The 18,916-nt window shown below is 51.1% G+C and overlaps 1 protein-coding gene across 1 annotated transcript in view; it reads right to left on the reverse strand.

Moving 5' to 3' along the window:
• Nucleotides 1-11,584: 11,584 nt before the first annotated feature.
• The window catches only part of ESR2 (estrogen receptor 2), a 79,902-nt gene continuing 72,570 nt past the window's right edge, over nt 11,585-18,916 (reverse strand). The window contains exon 9 of the mRNA XM_081192834.1: nt 11,585-15,975. Within this exon, the coding sequence (XP_081048960.1) occupies nt 15,798-15,975 (178 nt within the window). The 3' untranslated portion in view covers nt 11,585-15,797. The remainder of the gene's footprint in view (nt 15,976-18,916) is intronic.

Below are 18,916 nucleotides of genomic sequence, written 5' to 3' on the forward strand. Positions count from 1 at the left end.
CCGGATCAGGAGGAATGTCGGGGGTGGGAAGAGTGAGGGGAATTTAGAAGGGCTTCCGGATATAACCCCGGTATGCGTTTGTCAGAGCTGCTTCAAGATCCTAGCTCACAGAGGATCACGCTAGCCAGCGGTCATTAAGTAAAAGTCTTTATTGAATTACAGTTTCCATTCTCACGCTGCTGTCTGCAACTCTACGTCTACTAGCTAGATCGGCGAGGCTCCGTCTGAGTCTCCGCCCCGTGCGCACCAACTTAATATCCTAGCCTTGCTCCACCTTTTCCTCCTGACTGTCCTCCTCTGGGTCCCTCTACCCCCCGGGGCTTCTTCCTTCCGGGATTCTTCTGACGCTGACCCGGACCCTTCTGCCTCCTTGCGCCGGGCTTTAGGACCTGGTTCCCTTTCGGGGCTGCTCACTGCGCCGCCTTCCTCTGCATTTGAACTTGGCGCGCGCGCCCAACCTTCCACTTTCCTCTTAACCGTTTCTTCGCTCCCCGATGGAGGTGTGGCCACTCCTGACTCCTGCCCTCCCTCCTGTGGTGAGCTGCCAGCGCTTCCCCCCTGGCTCCTTTCCTCTTCCCTGCTTCCTGGCGGTGACGCTGGTCCCGATTTCCAGCTGCTCCCCCCTGAGTCTCCTCTGGCTCTATCTTCCTGGGGTGCCTCTCTAGATTCCCCCCTTGCCCTGGCCACTGGTGCTCCTTTCTGTGAATCCTCTGATTCACTGGAAAGACTGGGAGATCTCGGGTCGTCGTCATCACTCATCCTTTCCTCTGTCTCCTCCCCTTCGCTCTCTGTTTCCTCCCTTGCCCGTGCCTCTGCACCTAAACCCCTGACATCCATCCCCCCCTCGAAGCCCCCCAGTCCCCCCTCCCCTCCTTCCGGTGCTGGAGCTGGGGGCTGCTGTTGCAAAGGGACGAACGTCGGATATCGGTCGCTTCCCGTGGCAGGCCTCCATCGGAACTCTTCCGGGTCTTCCTCCCTGCTCTCGTTGACGACAGTCACCTCCTCTTCCATCTCTGTGCCGCCGTGCTCGAAACCAGGGTCGTCCCCGAAAATGTCCATGTCCGTCTCTCCCGCACTTCCTCCAGGCGGCGTTGCTCGGCCGGAACAGTCCAGCCACTTCCTGCGGAACTGCTCCTCCGGCCTATCGTCCCACCAATACGAGGGTTCTGAGACAGATCCCGAGGGTGACCCCTCCGGGGAACGGACGTCTCGTGTCGGTTCCTCGTCCGAGTCGAACCCCCTGAACGTGCTGTCCGAAAGCGTGGGCGTGAAAAGCCAGTCGTCGAAAAAGTCCGCTGGCATAGGTCTATGTGGGAAGAGAGCATGAAACTCGTCTTTGAGCAGAGGTTCGTCTAAAGCGTAGCCCGGCACCCAGCTGTTCGCACTGGCCGGGGTGCCCTCCCTGGCGAGAAAGTATTCTACTCCCTCTTCCCCCCATCTGGAGTCCAAAATCTCCGTGACTTCGTTGATGCGCTCCTCCTGTGCCACTCCCGCGTGCCCCGTTCCTTCTCTGAGCGGACTCGGCGCCGTTCCGGGTTCCTGGAACCTGTGCGGTGCCTTGTAGGGAGTGAGCACCGATCTGTGGAACACCGGATGCATTCTGGAACCCTCCGGAAGCGCCAGCCTGAAAGCCACCGGGTTGACCTGCTCTTCGACTTGGTAGGGCCCCAGTTGTTTATGCCCTAGTTTCTTCTTGGCCAACGACCTGGCCGGCACTGCGTGGGCTGCTAACCAGACCCAGTCTCCCACGTGGAGTTCTTCGCCAACCCTTCTGTGTTTGTCCGCTTGTACCTTGTATGCGTGTTTAGCCAGCTCCAGGTGGCGCCGCAGCTGATCGTGGACTTCCTGCAGCTCCGACGCGAACGCATCTGCTGACTGCGGCTCCCCTTCTCCCCTGCATTCCAGTCCCGGGAAGGTTCTAGGGTGCCGCCCGTTGTTGGCGAAGAACGGCGTGACGCCCGTGGATACGTGCTTCGTGTTGTTGTAGGCAAACTCTGCAAGCGGCAGGTAATCCACCCACGTCGCAGGCTGTTGGTTTGCATAACATCTCAGGTACTGCTGCATGATGGCATTGGCTCGCTCCGCTTGCCCGTTGGTCTGCGGGTGTCTCGCCGACGCCAGATTGATCTTGACGTTTAGGAAGCCCATCAGCTTCTGCCAGAAGTTCGAGATGAACTGCCGCCCGCGGTCGGACAGAATAGACCGTGGCAGACCGTGAACCTTGAACACGTGGTCTATGAACAGTTTGGCGGTTTGCTCTGCCGTGGCCACCTTAGCACACGGAATGAAATGCGCCATCTTGGAGAACAGGTCCACCACCACCAACACTGCCGTCTTGCCCCTTGAGCTGGGCAGATCCGTGACAAAGTCCAGAGCCACCCTTTCCCAAGGTTCGACCGGAGTTTGCAGCGGCTCCAACAGACCAGCCGGCGGTTTGTGCACCGTCTTTGCCCTCTGGCAAGTGTCACACCTCGCCACGTAGTCTGCGACCTCCCCTCTCATTCCAGGCCACCAGAAATCCCTGGCTACTAATTCCACCGTCTTCTCCTTGCCAAAGTGCCCGGCCGTGGGTGCGTCGTGCAGCTGCTGTAGCACCTTGGCTCGAAGTTCGTCACCCGGCACGTAGATGGCCCCTTTACGGATGAGCAATCCATCTCGTAGCTGGAAACCGTCGGCCGCTGCCTTGCCCCCTCGCACCTCTGCCATCTTCGTTTGTGCGAAGGAGTCCCCCTGCAACGCTCGCCGCACCGCCTCTAGGTCCACGGTCGCCGCGGCGCACGCCCACACTGTCGGTGCAAAGATGTGCATGGCGGCCGCTGGTGTTGCGTCCTCCAGATACTGTGGCTTGCGGGAGAGAGCGTCTGCCATGATGTTGGTGTCCCCCGGGACATACTCTATTCGGAAGTCGAAGTCCGCAAAGAACTCAGCCCAACGTATCTGCCTCTGGTTCAGGAACTGTGCCGTGCGCCAGTGTTCCAGATTCTTGTGGTCCGTGCAAACCTGCACCGTGTGCTTGGCGCCGATCAGAAAGTGCCTCCACGCCTTGAACGCTGCATGAATGGCCAGCAACTCCCTGTCCCATATGGTGTAGTTCTGCTCGGACTTGCTGAGCTTCCTGGAGTAAACGCTCCCGGCCGCCACACGCCCTGCTGGTCCTTCTGCAGCAGGACCGCCCCCACTGCCCTGTCCGAAGCGTCTGTCTCCACCCTCATCGGCATGCTGGGGTTGACATGAAGCAGCTGCTCTTCCGACGCGAAGAGACGCTTGAGGGCCTGAAAGGACTGCTCCGCCTGCTCTGTCCAGATGAACTTCTTCTTCTTGGAGCTAAGGGTGTCAGTGATGGCCGCCGTCTGCATCGCGAAGCCCTTGATAAACTTGCGATAGAAGTTCGCAAAGCCGACAAACCGTTGGACCTCCTTCCGGTTGCGTGGGCTCTTCCAATCCAACACTGCTCGAACCTTGGCGCTGTCCATGGCGAGCCCCTTGTCAGACAGCTTGTAGCCCAGAAAATCCACCTCCGGCACGTCAAATTGGCACTTCTCCAGCTTGGCGTAGAGCCTGTGTTGCTTTAGCCTGCCCAGCACTTCCTTGACGTGCTTGTCATGTTCTTGCTGCGACTCCGAAAAGATCAGGATGTCATCCAAGAAACAGACGCACGTCTTGTAGAGAAGTCCCGCCAACACGTGATGCATAAATGCTTGAAAAACGTGAGCGCCATTTTGCAGTCCAAAAGGCATAACTCTGTATTCGTAGGTACCCAGTGGCGTGAACATGGCTGTCTTCCACTCATCACCCTCCCGCATGCGAATGAGGTTGTACGCCCCCCGCAGGTCCAACTTGGTGAACACCTTTCCCTTCCGTACCTTCGCCAGGAGGTCGTCGATGCGGGGCATGGGGAAGTCCGACGGCTTGGTCACACTGTTCAAAATCCTGTAATCCACTACGAGTCTTTTTTGGGGCGTGTCTCGCTTCTTAACAAAGAATACAGGACTGCCCCCCGCTGCCTTAGACTCTCGGATGAAACCGCGCTCCAAATTATGATCGATGAAGTCTTTGAGTTCCTGCAGTTCGTCCTCAGACATGGAATACAGCTTCCCTTTAGGCAGCGCCGCCCCCGGCAGCAGGTCAATTTTGCAGTCATATGGTCTGTGAGGGGGTAGCCTGTCCGCCTCCTTCTCGCAGAAAACTTCCAGAAATTCTGCGTACTTGTGGGGAATCGCTTGCAGCGTGCCTAGCAGCAGCTGTGACTCCTCTTCCTCTCCTTCCTGCCTGGGTACGATGCAGTGTTCAGCACAAAAGGAAGAGCCGAAAACCAGCTGCCTCTGGAACCAAGCCATCGTTGGGCTGTGCTTGTCCAGCCAACTCATGCCCAATACAATGGGCGTGTCAGACAGTTGAGTGACGTTGAAGCTGATGACTTCCCTGTGATTTCCAAGTCGCATCACCATTGGTGGCGTCTGCTTCACCACTTGCCCCCCTAGCAGCTCCCTGCCATCCACAGTGACAACCTGCAGGGGCAGTGTGGCCGGCAGCAACTGCACAGCGTGCCTGTCGACAAATTCCTGCCCTATAAAGTCCGCGTTGCTGCCGGAGTCGATGGTGATTGGCACGTCCATGGTGATTCCAGTGGGCAGCTGGAGAGATGCTGTGAGCCTCACTACTGGTTTGGGCGGGAGGGGGTTCACTGGCTGTAAAATCTCTGGGGACTGCGTCACTAACACGTCTGGCTGGGCCCCAGTGCCTCTTCCTCCAGCCAGACATCGTCGTTTCCCTGCTGTGGTCCTCCCTGCTGCGTTGCTGCAGTCACCATTGCTGAGGCTGCAGTAAGCTTGTGGGGCCTCTGGGGACACTCTTTCGCCATATGCCCTGGCTGCTCACAGACGTAACACTTCCTGGTCCCTCTAGGAGGCTTCGCCTTCACTGCTGCCGGTGCTAGGGCTCTGGTTGCTGACTGAGCCCTTGCACCTCCAACCTCCATAGGTTCGGCTCCTCCTCCTGGCGGAGGCGTGGATTGCGCCCGTGCTGCTTCTCTGGGAAAGAAGGAGGGGCCCCCGGCTGGTTCGCGCCCTCCACGTCCTTCGTCCTTGCCCCACGGACGTCCTTCCAGCCTCACCCCCACAGCCAGTGCCCTCTGAACGACCTCCTGGGTGGTTCGGGGTCTCTCCCCCCTCGCTATCTCATCTTTAATCGAGTTGTGCAGTCCCTCCCAAAAGAGGTCTCTTACAGGAGCCGAATCTCTGTCCCATTCCAGGGCGCTGACCAAGGCGAAAAAGCGGGCATGATACTGTCTGACGCTGGCCCTCCCTTGTCTCAGCCCATGCACCTCCTTCCGTGCAAGATCAATGTCAATACTTGATAAGAAACACCCATCCATCGCTTTAATAAAGGCATCCGCATTCTGGAGCGCCGGATCGTTATCTCTCCATAAATTGCGCAACCATGCTTTCGCCTCCCCATGCAGATGGGACATGATGAACCCCACTCTCTCCTGTTCATCTCTAAAGTCTTTATGCAACAGTTGCAGTGCGCACAGTACGTCGGCTCTAAAGTTGGGATACTGTTGCAGGTTCCCATCGAAGTGAGAGAGCAGTCCGCCTGTCCGTCTCGCCAACCCAATTCCCTCCTGCCGGGGTGTTTGCTTTGCCAGTACGTCTAACCTGACCTGGAGATCCCTGCAGGCGGCAGCTGCCTCGTCCTCTCTCTTCCTGGATGCGAGAACCTCGGCGTTCAGTTGTGCCACTGCTTTTCTGAGGTCCTCTATCTGCTGCTCAGCCGTCATGTCTCCTGCCGTTCGTGAGCTCGCTAGTGGGCGCCTGTTTCTCTCCCCTCCTCGAGGCTGCAGATGCCCACAATGTGGGAGACGGAGCCTACTGTCAGAGCTGCTTCAAGATCCTAGCTCACAGAGGATCACGCTAGCCAGCGGTCATTAAGTAAAAGTCTTTATTGAATTACAGTTTCCATTCTCACGCTGCTGTCTGCAACTCTACGTCTACTAGCTAGATCGGCGAGGCTCCGTCTGAGTCTCCGCCCCGTGCGCACCAACTTAATATCCTAGCCTTGCTCCACCTTTTCCTCCTGACTGTCCTCCTCTGGGTCCCTCTACCCCCCGGGGCTTCTTCCTTCCGGGATTCTTCTGACGCTGACCCGGACCCTTCTGCCTCCTTGCGCCGGGCTTTAGGACCTGGTTCTCTTTCGGGGCTGCTCACTGCGCCGCCTTCCTCTGCATTTGAACTTGGCGCGCGCGCCCAACCTTCCACTTTCCTCTTAACCGTTTCTTCGCTCCCCGATGGAGGTGTGGCCACTCCTGACTCCTGCCCTCCCTCCTGTGGTGAGCTGCCAGCGCTTCCCCCCTGGCTCCTTTCCTCTTCCCTGCTTCCTGGCGGTGACGCTGGTCCCGATTTCCAGCTGCTCCCCCCTGAGTCTCCTCTGGCTCTATCTTCCTGGGGTGCCTCTCTAGATTCCCCCCTTGCCCTGGCCACTGGTGCTCCTTTCTGTGAATCCTCTGATTCACTGGAAAGACTGGGAGATCTCGGGTCGTCGTCATCACTCATCCTTTCCTCTGTCTCCTCCCCTTCGCTCTCTGTTTCCTCCCTTGCCCATGCCTCTGCACCTAAACCCCTGACAGCGTTAGATTTCCAACGTCCCATGTCCATAATTCTTTCAGCCGGTAAACCCATATGGGCGGCGGTGGTCGCCGCCCCAATGCGAAAGGAGTGCGCAGCGTACTCCTCTTGGGGAAGCCCGATGGCGGCAATTGCTTTTCGCATGACCCTCGTGAACTGTTGTTTTGAGAGGGGGGAAGTTCTCCTCCTGAACTCCTCCTGAAGTTCGGAATGGGCATTTTAAAAGACATCTGAAGGCAGCCCTGTTTAGGGAAGTTATGAATATTTAATGCTGTATTGTTTTTAACACTTGATTGGGAGCCGTCCAGAGTGGCTGGGGAAACTCAGCCAGATGGGCGGGGTATAAATAAATTATTATTATTATTATTATCATTATTATTATTATTATTATTATTATTATTATTATTATTATTATTATGGATTATGGGAGTTTGACTGATGCACATAAATGCCGATCACCCATAGCTATAAGAAGAAAAGAAGCTCACCTGTGGACCATTGTCCTTGGCCAGAGCTAGGCTCTCTCCCATCTGGCTAAGAGCCAACTCAGCATCCCAGGACTAAGGTGTACAATTCTTTTGGTCCCGTTGGTTTCACTAGACGGACAGAACCTAGCAGTAGATCCATGTCAATTTCGGCTCATGTCACCAGCCGGAATCAGGAACAGGTCAGCAATAAAAAATATTGGTGTCAGTGAAGTTAATGCTTTCTTCAAAGAGATCAACCCTCCCCCCCAAGTTCTTCCCCAAAGGGGGGGTTCCTTACCTGGTGCCTCCCCTCCCCTACTCCTCTGTATCCAGCCATTCCATGACAGCTTATTAGTAGAAACAACTTGCTCATCCCCTTTTATATTTTCTGCCAACACAATCTCTGCTACAAACGTGAGTCAACAGTACCAGCTGCTGAGACTTAACAACATCAGGATAGCTAACAGTTCTTACAATTGTGGGTTTGCATGCAGAGGAGTGAAGCTATGTCTGTTGCGTGGCGAGTTCCCGCCCCCCACCAGGATAAATAAAGACACGAGACACCATAATTTAAGGTTAATTGGGCGAATTAGGCCACAACTTTATTGAATTCAGGAATGAGAGGCATTGGCTTAGGCATTGGTCCTAACGACTATCCGGCTCCAGCCCGTTTGCTGGAGACACGGGGAAGGGTTAACACTGATCGGGTGAGTCTCCCGCCGAGGCACGTCGACTAGGAGCTCCCCCGGGTCACCGCTCTGGGGCGTGCCTTTGGCCCACACCTCCATAGGCTTCGGACAGGGCCACGCCCCCCGGAGTCCTTTAATGGACCACCCTTCGCTCACTGGGGGGAGGTGATGGCGTTCCTCCCACACACACACACACATCCTCTTAACCCCTTCTTACCAATGCCTACAGCCAATGCCAAGAAGTTGTGACGAGTTGCTACGAGGTAGGCGAAAAACCAAAAGGCTAGAAATTGCCAATTTGGAAAAATTCCTACCATGCCCCTTGCGGCGACAGACAGAAGTCCATAGCAAAGTCAAAGACCTACCTAAAGCCCACTTAAAGGGAGGGAGGGTGGGAAAACGTGAGGGCTAGCCGGCAAAAAGAGGGCGAGCCCCCTCTGCGCCGGCCCTAAATAGGGCAGGCCACTCCCCCCCCCAGCCAGCTGATTGGCTGGCTGGGGGGGCAGGCCCGCCCGGGATTCCCCTGCTCTCACGGGGGCTGCGACCAGCCCCCGCTCACGTGGGGTGGGCGTGAAGCCCGCAACCCCACCTCCTGGGCAATCCGGAAGTGGCTTTGCTTTATAGAGGGTAAGAGGGCAGATCTCTTTGAATGTATGTTGTGGATGTGGCTTTGATGTGTCTGGTTCCTGGCTGTCAACACCCTTTTAGCTGCTCCACTTCAGAGATCCCTCACCAAGCACCCAGTGTCTCTTGATGCCAGGGATGAAATTGAGAGGCAAGATTTAAGCCACCGTTTGCATGCTATCCATCAGCTGCAGCCTACAATCGTAAAACTGAAAAACAACAACAACAACAACAACAATTTATTATTTATACCCTGCCCAACTGGCTGAGTTTCCCCAGTCACTTTGCTGCCACATACACCTGGACAACACCATTACTGGCCCCAACAACATCAAGCATACCATCTCAGGACCATTTAATTTCTCCTCTTCTAACATTGCGTATGCCATCAAATGCCAACAGTGCCCTTCAGTTCTCTATATTGGACAAACAGGCCAAACCCTACGCCAAAGGATAAATGGACATACATCTGATATCAGGAATCACAAGACAGAGAAACTAGTAGGAGAACACTTCAGTCTCCCAGGACATTCTGTACAAGATCTCAAAGTAGCTGTCTTATTACAAAAGAATTTCAGAAATAGACTGGAAACAGAAGTTGCTGAATTGCAACTTATTACTTAACGTAAAACCATGGAGAGACCTGGTCTGAATAGAGACATTGGATTCTTATCTCATTATACATGATAAAGCTATTTTTAGCCATCTCACCCCTTGCTTTTTCCTGTAAGACCAATTGCAGTCGTCAACAGGTTTACCACACCTATCAGCCAATCACGCATTCCCACCACCCTTCTGAGTAATACCCCTCCCCACCCTCCCACTATATATAAGGGTCTGGTGACTTCTGTTTCAGTGTATCTGAAGAAGTGTGCATGCACCTGAAAGCTCATACCAATAACAAACTTTGTTGGTCTCTAAGGTGCTACTGGAAGGATTTTTTTTATTTTGTTTCGACTATGGCAGACCAACACAGTTACCTACCTGTAACTAAAAACAAACTCTACATTAGTAGAAAGACCTCAGAATGGGTTAGAGTTCCCTTACCCAGCTTGGCTCCTGCTCACACCAAACTTTGAAAGGCACCAAAACACAATCCCAAGAACGCTTCGAGTTCAAAGGTGATAACAGCAAAGGTGCACATTCATAATTGTCTTGTGTTTTGCACAATACTGCAGGCAAGGAATGAAGTCAGTTTGTGTGGCAGGAGCTAGAGAATGCTCTAGCCTCAACAAACTCCCTTCTGTGGAAACAAGCACTGCTAATTTCAGAGGCACTTATTTCCAAATACTTGCACTTAGCAATTCAGGAAAACACTGCAGGCTCTCAGTAAAGATATACAGCCAAAGCAGTCACCATGAATGGAGGTGCTAAATTGCTTGTCATGAAAGGAACTCTCTGGGAGCTTCATCATCCTGGGCAGCTAAGCCAACAAAACAAGCAGGAGTTCCCTGTATGCCAGGGGTAGGCAACCTAAGGCCCGGGGGCCGGATGAGGCCCAATCGCCTTCTAAAGCCGGCCCTCAGAGGGTCCGGGAATCAGTGTGTTTTTACATGAGTAGAATGTGTCCTTTTATTTAAAATGCATCTCTGGGTTATTTGTGGGGCATAGGAATTCGTTCATCCCCCCCAAAAAAATATATATAGTCTGGCCCACCACATGGTGTGAGGGACAGTGGACCGGCCCACGGCTGAAAAAGGTTGCTGGCCCCTGTGTATGCAATAATCTCTGCTTCTCATTCCATTTTTTATGTACTGTGTTATAAAATGTTATGGTGCACCCACACAGCAGACACACACACACCACAAAAAAACCAATCCTTCAGAATTAAGGAAACATTCCCTGAGAAAGTTATACTTAACTGAATCCCAAATACCACCTTGGCTCTCCTAATGACTCAAAATATTTCCTCTGCGGAAGGAATATCTTAGAGAAACCTTTCTCTGTAATTCTTTCATTTACAAATCCTTCAATTCCTGTCTTAAGGGCAAATTTTGTATATGAATAGGGCATGTGTGTGACCTGGATTCAAGAATTAATAAATTCACAGACTCCAAGGAACTGGCCAGGTTCCTTCAGCAAGCATTATCTCAACAGACAGGAGACTCAAATGTCTGTTCTCTTTCTGTGACACATGTATGATGTTTTTGGGGTGGTCTCTGGCTAAGCCTAGGGGTTCATAAAGTTTTTTAAAGTTCCTGCCCATCTTTGTTCTGGGCCCCTTGCAAATGGGAGGACTCTGTTGCAACAGGAAAATAAAGATCTTCCTTGTTTTCCTTCTACTGGTTCCTGCCTTCAACCATTCTTCTCTGACTGATCATGGACTTAAGGGACTCAGAGTCCCTTGAGGAGTTGGGCTGCAAAAGTCAACCCCAAAATTTTCTGCAACAGCTGGTGTAAAGCTGTAGAGAAAAGAATATGCCCCACCAAATGGTGGAAGCAGAAAGTGCAGGGGGGAAAGTTGTTTGAACCCAGCATGTCACACACGTTTGTACGTTGGAAAGAGTTGCACTCCATCTTTTGTTGCAATTGTCTCCAAAGTTATGCATCCTTGTCACTCAGTGACAAGAAAGTCCAAGTTTGGCTGCCATGCACTGAGTTCCCTTTTGCAATGAATCCTAGTTGCTGCTTGTTTTCTCCTGCTCTGGAGGGCAGGACTCGAACCAATGGCTTCAAGTTGCAAGAAAGGAGATTCCGACTAACATTCGGAAAAACTTTCTGACAGTAAGAGCCATTCGTCAGTGGAACAGACTCCCATGAGAGGTTGTGGACTCTCCTTCCTTAGAGGTTTTCAAGCAGAGGTTGGATGGCCATCTGTTATGGATGCTTTAGCTGAGATTCCTGTATTGCAGGGGGTTGGACTAGAGGCTTTAGGTCCATAAATTACCATATAGCATATGTTCAACCCAAAAAACAGCAACAATTTGTTGTTGACAAAGGACAGCTGGACATATTAAGGGCCCCATTACCTTCAGTAGCTTAGGGCCTCATCAAACCTAAATCCGGCCCTGCAGCCAGGAGTCATATTTTGAAACTCAATCTGAAAAGGCCCATGAGTATGACTTTGCAAACAATGCCAATGCAGATTGATAAAAGGCTTTATCCAGAACCTGTTGAGTGCCCTCTGGATCCAGGAATTAGAAGGAACTCGGGGAGGAAGAACTTGGAACTCCCAGCTCAGTTTCTGGCAAAGGCTTTAATGCATAAGTCAGATTGGTACATAAGCAAGGTACAGCAGGTACAGCAGGTACACCGGAGGTATAAATACATAGCTAAGCGCAAGACACCCAACAAGCGATGTGCCCCCTGCACCTTGCTTTTGGGCAGAGCACACAGCGCAGCAAGCAGTCAGAGCCCCAGGACTCTGCAGAACTGGCACTCCTTTGAGTGGGCTGGGCTTGTGAGGTTCGCATTGGCATCTCTTGCGCCCTTGCAGATGGAGATGGGGGTCAGCGCCACCTCAGCATCCAATTAAGTCTCATTTGGTAGGTGAAGATACTGAGGTGGGGTGGCAGCTCCCCAGCAGGAGGTATCTGATGAGGAGTGCCCAGTGACAAGGGGCAGAACACCCCTCTATCTGCACTCCTTGGTCCACCCCCTCCTCTCTTCATTCCCCGGACTACTGGCCTCCTCCCCAGACTCAGACACTTCTCCGGTTCCTGGTTCCACCTCCCTCATCTACTAGGACACTCTCCAGAATTGCCCAGATCCATCACCTTGAGCTCCTCCTATTCTTCCTCTGGATTAGACCATCCCCTTCATGACACTAGGGAATCTGTGTCTTCACACACATCGAGAGTGAGCTTTCCAACTGCGTTTCCATCTCTTCTAACATTCTTGCCAGGCTTGTGTACAGGGTGGATCTAATTTAGATAATTTAAAACAACCACAACTAATTTAAATTAAGTAAATTTGCTTATGTTCTCTTGTTTTGCATAATTTGTTCAGGTTTTGCTCTATGTGAGCCTGGGCTACTCGGGGCATTGAAACATTCAGCTGCACCCTGGAGGCATTTCAAGAAAAACTTTACATCCCTAAAAACTAGAAACTTGGGGGGGGGGGTTAAAATGAAAGTTAAAATTCTGAGGAAGATGAATTCCATACTGTTTCCGTACCCCACCCCCCAGAGTCACCATTTATGCATAGCCCAGATAACAAGTAACCTGTCTTGTCCCCCCCCCAACTCTGTGCTTTACAAAGAGTCAGAAATCCCAATGGTAAGAGAGGGACAAAAATGCCTGGCAGCATCTCTGCATTTTTCCAGTGGATATTTATTCCTAGCTCTTGTTAAAATGTGATGCCTTTTGATATTTGATATTTGCATCCAAAGTCCATTTTAGCTCAGCAAACAGAATAAATCTCCAGCATTTCTTCACAGCATCGTGTCAAACTTTCATTGGGCTGGTTCACACACAGATTCGTCAGGGGGTGTTTGCAAAATCAGCTGGCCAGCTGTGTGTATGGAAGAGCCAATGGCCCTTTCATATACCCTCCCCATCTTCCCTTCAGACACAATCTCCTAAAACGAGTCAGTTCTAACAATTAGCCGTAATTCGTCATGTATACAGAGACATCAATTTATGTACATCATGCACATATGAAACAGGGCCATGCACCTGCAACATTGTCCAATTATGGAGAAAAGTCTCACAGTGCTTGTTTGCACAATGTTTATTTGGTGCCAATGGGCTGTGTTCCGGGCATCACACTGATGTAAAACGACCCCTGATTACAACTGACATAGAATAAACAAAGCAAAAGAGAAGAGGCAAAACAAGCAACAGTGAAATATAATCAACAAGGAGATGAAGGCACGGTGAAAGTGAAGGGTAAGTTGCAAAAGGCCTGGGAGACACGTGACGTTGAACATGTGGCTGTCGCTGTCTCTGGGATTGTGCCCATTCCACTGACTGCACAATTAGGTGCCATGTTGGTGGCACATCTCCTGCTGAGGCCCTACTGGGCTTGGTCAGGAGGCCGCATGCTGGCAACATGACACATAATCCGACAATGCTTCCACAGCAAACAGGCAGAAGCTACGAGCACTGGAATAGGAGCAAGCGCTGAGCAACCACAGTCCGAGATGCCATGTTAAAAAGTGCACAAGGTTAGGGTTTTCAGGTGAGATTTGAAGGGGGAGTGATAGGCAGAGGTGGGGAGACAGGTGAGCCAGGACAAAAAGTGTCACACTTGTGAAGGACTGAGCTGTTTCTATGTGCAGAGGGGTAGCCATGGGAGTCTTCGAGGGGCTGCAAGACTCTAACATTGTTTTTGTTACAACAGATTATTTTGGCATCAGCTTTTACAGACTACATTGCAAACTGTTTGTGTGCCAGAGGAGTGAAAGGTGCCTCCAGTTTTAATTCAGAAAAAAGGGGCATCACAAAGATCATAAGTTTGGGAGTTGCAGTCCAAAATAAGGCATGCCACTGGCTCAGGGCTGGGGGGGGCGTGTTCTGTGGCTCTGCAGATGTTTTTGGATGCCAACTCCCACCATCCGTGTCCATTGGAAATGCTGCCATCTGGGCAGTCACAAGTTTTCTGCCCTTGCTCTAGCTTTTGTGCCATAAATTGAGAGTGCATAAGTTGGCAGTTGAGATACAAATAATGGCTCAGCAGCCCATGGAGCAGGGAAGCACACTGCCAGATTGCTTTAACTGCATGGAAACTAATATAGTTTCAGGGCTTCTTATTCCCACAGGTCAAATTTGGGAGAGTGTGTGTGTGTGTGTCAGCCAGTGCTGGTCTAAAGAGGCAACTGTGGTTGTCACTGGATTCTCCTAGTACATGGGAGGGTGTCTAGGGGTAAGCTGCCTCCCACTGGACATTTCCCATGATAAGTATCAGGTAAGAATACTAGAAGCAGGTAAGAATCATAGAATTGTAGAGTTGGAAGGCCCCCTGAGGATTGTCTAGTCCAGGCATAGGCAAACTCAGCCCTCCGGATGTTTTGGGACTACAACTCCCATCATCCCTAGCTAACAGGACCAGTGGTTGGGGATGATGCGAACTGTAGTCTCAAAAACATCTGGAGGGCTGAGTTTGCCTAGACCAACTGCCTGCAATGCAGGAATATGCAGCTGTCCCATTTGGGGATCAAACCTGCAACCTTCGAATTATCAGCACTATGCTCTAACCAACTGAGCTATCCAAGAGTTTTCCCATGGCTTTCCAATGAAGCCTGAAGACAGACATGCTCCAGGCTCCCTTTTCTATCCAAGGTGCATTAGCTAACACACACAGGAAATGCTGGCACATTTGCATGGGGAGTAATCAGTCTTTCACATTAACTTGTGCATGTTCTCTTTTTGTGTGCAGAGATGCCTCCTCCACTGAAGTAACTGGGGAAGCTCTTGCTACTGGGAGAGCTGTTTGTGCATGTGCATTGGAATTCATGCACCGATATGGCACATAGCAGGTTCATTTGCTCCTGTTGGGACATACTCTAATTGGTCCACCGGAAGGTACCTTATTCTGTGCTCCCCCCCCCCCATAGGATGAATACATTTATGGACACCGAAACCTGTTTCCACAATTATAGCCACAATCATATTGGTCCTGTGTAGCTAAGCATGAAATAATTACTCACGAATTCTGACTATTCATAGCAATAATTCCTCCACACATGGCAATAAGTTGCACGAGTCTGCAGCAGGAAACGAGAAGGGCAAGCCTTGCACCCACTCAAGTGCTTCAGCACAGAAATCAAACACGGCAAATGCTTAGATAACAGTCAATACAAACTGGAGCTTTGTAATAATAAAAAATAAGCTTCTGGTCCACATTGTCAAAGTGGGTCAGGATACAAACTCTCCAAGTGCTTTCCTTTAAATAGGAGGACCTCCGTCTCCCACTACTGATCAAAGGCGCATTTGCGCAAAGGTAAACTTATCCATGTCTTTTGCAAGTTGGAACAGCACGTATTTCTTAAGGTGGATGGGATCTCTCCTGTATGCTGTAATGTACAGCGTATTTCATAGGCTACTTCGGTTAGAAGAGGCTGCTCCCATTATTTTGCAGTGGAACCCTAGGTCTGTGCATCATCCAACCTCCTTCTTTCTACAAAAAAAAATGTGCTCTGCCACCCAACTAGGATAACCATGAAGCTTAAGGCGCATATGGCACTTCAACAGTCTCCTCTAAAAGGCACTCCAGAAGTGCAGAGTTGATGATAAAGCTACATTCACCGGCAGATTCTTCCATTCCAACCCCACGAGGCTTTTCCAAGACATACTGCATCCAGAGTAAAAAAATTAGCGTACAATCCCATTAAAAAACTCCAGGCGAGAGAGAGATCAAAATTTGTGCCTTCTTTCTTTTAAAGCAAACACCCACATTTTGAATCTTGGGACTGTTTTCTTGGTGCTTCCCTGGGCTCCTGTTCCGGTACGAAATCACTGCTGAGGTCCATCTGCGCTCTTAGTTTGTTCCGATGGGGTGACCTGGATATTAGAGGCAGAGGTTTTCCCTTTGTTTCGGAGGGTGTGAGCGTTGAGCATCTCCAACAGTAGATCGTAGACGGGGACGACATTCTTGCATTTCATGCTGAGAAGGTGCTCCATCCCTTTGTTACTGTGAAGAAAGGAAAAAGGTCACAGCAAGGCACTGAGGTTTAAAATGCACTGTGGGGAGAGAGACTTTCTGCTGTCCGTCAGGCAACAGCTTTTCCCACCTGCCTTGCCCCACCCTCCAGAAGCCTTTCCCATACCATGACAGCAGAAGTACTGTATTTTTCGCCCTATAGGACACACCCGACCCTAGGATGCACCTTGTTTAGAGGGGGAGAACAAGAAAAAAAAAATCTCCCCCTCTCTGCTCAGTGCCCCTTCAGCGAAGCGGCAGGAGAAACGGAGCCCCTTCCATTTCTCCTCCCGCTTCACTGAAGGGGCGCTGCGCCGCCCTCCCTCTCCGCTGAAGCCAGGAGTCTTGCTCTCCCGGATTCAGCAAAAGGAACCCGAAGCCTTCGGAGCGCAGTGCGAGTTCCCGCTACGCTCCGGAGGCTTCAGGCGGCTATCCCTGAAGCCTGGAGAGCGAGAGGGGTCGGTGCGCACCGACCCCTCTCGCTCTCCAGGCTTCAGCAAAAGCAACGCAAAGCCTCCAGAGCGCGGAGGGAGCGCTCCCTCTGCGCTTCGGAGACTTCACGTTGCTATCGCTGAAGCCAAGGAGCCTGCATTCGCTCCATAGGACGCACACACATTTCCCCTTAATTTTTGGAGGGGGAAAAGTGTGTCCTATAGAGCGAAAAATACAGTAGCTGGGAAGAGGGAAGAGGTCAGGGATATTTTAAAAAATAATAATTTTATAGGTTGTGTGTCCTTGTTTCTCAGTTTGACCCTTTTACATGGTTTTGTATGTTTTGTGGCATTTTATGCATTGTGACTTGCCATTAATTTTTTGACTGGGAAGTCAAGGAGGAGGAGGTCACAGAGGCCATGGCAAAGTGGTCACAAGACTTTGGATATTCAATAACCATGCCACAGTGGGAAAATCTGTGGAAGAATAATTGGAAATTCACAAACTGTTATGTCGTAAGATAAAACTTCCTAAAAATGCAACACCAATGGTATCTAACACCTTGGAAACTGTCAAAGATGTACAAAAGTGTCCCAAGTAATTGCTGGAGGTGTGGAGATAAATCAGGCACTTTCTATCATATGTGGTGGCTATGCAAAAAAAATCCAGGCATTTTGGGAGAGTATCCACTTAGAAATACAAAAAACAATAAAGATTTCCTTTAAGAGGAAACCAGAAGCTTATCTCCTGGGGATCACAGATTTGGATATCCTGCAAAAAATGAAGATTATATTTTTATATGCCACAGTGACAGCAAGATGATTATGATGATGATGATGATTTATTTATTTATACCCTGCCCACCTGGCTGGGTTTTCCTAGCAACTCTGGGCAGCTTCCAAGAGTTCTTATCGCTACAAAGTGGAAGATTGATGAAATCCCCTCTGACCATGAATGGATCCAAAAGTTAACAAATTATGCGGAGTTAGATAGTTTATCAGAAAAAACAAAGAACAAACCAAAACAGGAATTCATCTCGAAATGGGAAGTATTCAAAGTTTACTTGAAAAACAATTACAGTAGTTTAAACTCTGTCACAGCATTTGAATAACTTTAGTGGTAGATTTAAGAAAGATATGAAACCTAGGATAAATCAATAACTAATTAGTTTAAGATAAAAATGTGCATTGGCAACAAATAATAGATAATTGAAACAAGGAATGGACAGGAGGTCGGGTCTATAGTCCAAGGACCGCTTTTTGCTTTATTGATTTGTAATTAATATTGTCTTTATCACTGTTTTGTTCGTATTTTTGTCTTGTTTTCTCCTTTTTTGGTGTATCAATAAAAAAAATACATGGTTTTGTATGTTTTGTGGCATTTTATGCATTGTGACTTGCCATTAATTTTTTATTGAGAAGAGAGGCACAAGCATTGTCAACCACTGGACATCCTCCTCTCCCCTGCTATGCATCTGATGCTCTAGTTCAGGGGTCAGGAAACGTACCGCGCCTCAGGCCGGTGTCTCCAGCGCCAATCATGCGGTGGGCAAGAGGGCAGGGGAGCGCGTGACGATACGCGTGTGCACACGCTATTTTCGGTGCACTTCCAGGTCGGAGGAGCACCGGAAATAGCTTGTGCGTATGTGCACGGGTCTCCTCCGACAAGGATGTGCACCAGAAATAATGCTTGCGCATGCGCACAAGCTATTTCCGGTGCTCCTCCGACCTGGAAGTGGGTAGCCGTGCAGCGCAGTGCTGCGCCAGTAAGAGTGGGCAGCGGCAGCGGGCGGCAGGGTCGCCACAGGCCGGATAAACGAGTCCCTCGGGCCTTATTCAGCCCGCGGACCTTAGTTTGGGGACCCCGCTCTAGTTAAGCTAACGGCTAATCCATCCCACTCAATGAATATTTCATTTCCTCCATGCCATGAAGTTGTCAACATGTGCAGAGGAAGGCGACCACAATGATCAAGGGTCTGGAAACCAAGCCTTATAAGGAACGGTTGAAGGAGCCAGTGGCGTAGCGTGGGGGGTGCAGGGGGGGTCGGCCGCACCGGGCGCAACATCTGGGGGGGCGCGCTCGCCGCCTCCGGAGTCGCCGAAGAGCATCGGGCGCAGGCTGTAGCAAATCCCCATGTCTCGCGGAACCAACGAGCTGGCAGCGGCTCTCAGCGCTGGCGGCGGTCCCCGCGCGTCAGGACCGCGGAGGGCGCGCCAGGCAGCCCCTCCTCACAGCCCCGCCGCCGCCGTTGCTGCAGCTGCTGGGCCATGTTGCATTTTCCTCGCCTCTCTGCCCTCCTCCTCCTCCGGGCAAGCGGCGTCGTTTGGGCGGCAGCGCCAGCGGCAACTCGCCTCAGATCACCTGACACGGAACCGCCGTCGCTGTGGCTACCTTACCGTAAATACCCCAGCCCAGGCAGCAGCAAGAAGAAGCTGGCAGCGGCGGCAGGTTAAGGGTTAGGGGGCGCTAATTACTTGCCTTGCCCCGGGTTAGGGGGCGC

Source organism: Podarcis bocagei (assembly GCF_964188305.1).
Source record: "Podarcis bocagei genome assembly, chromosome: 1".
NCBI classification, from domain to species: domain Eukaryota; kingdom Metazoa; phylum Chordata; class Lepidosauria; order Squamata; family Lacertidae; genus Podarcis; species Podarcis bocagei.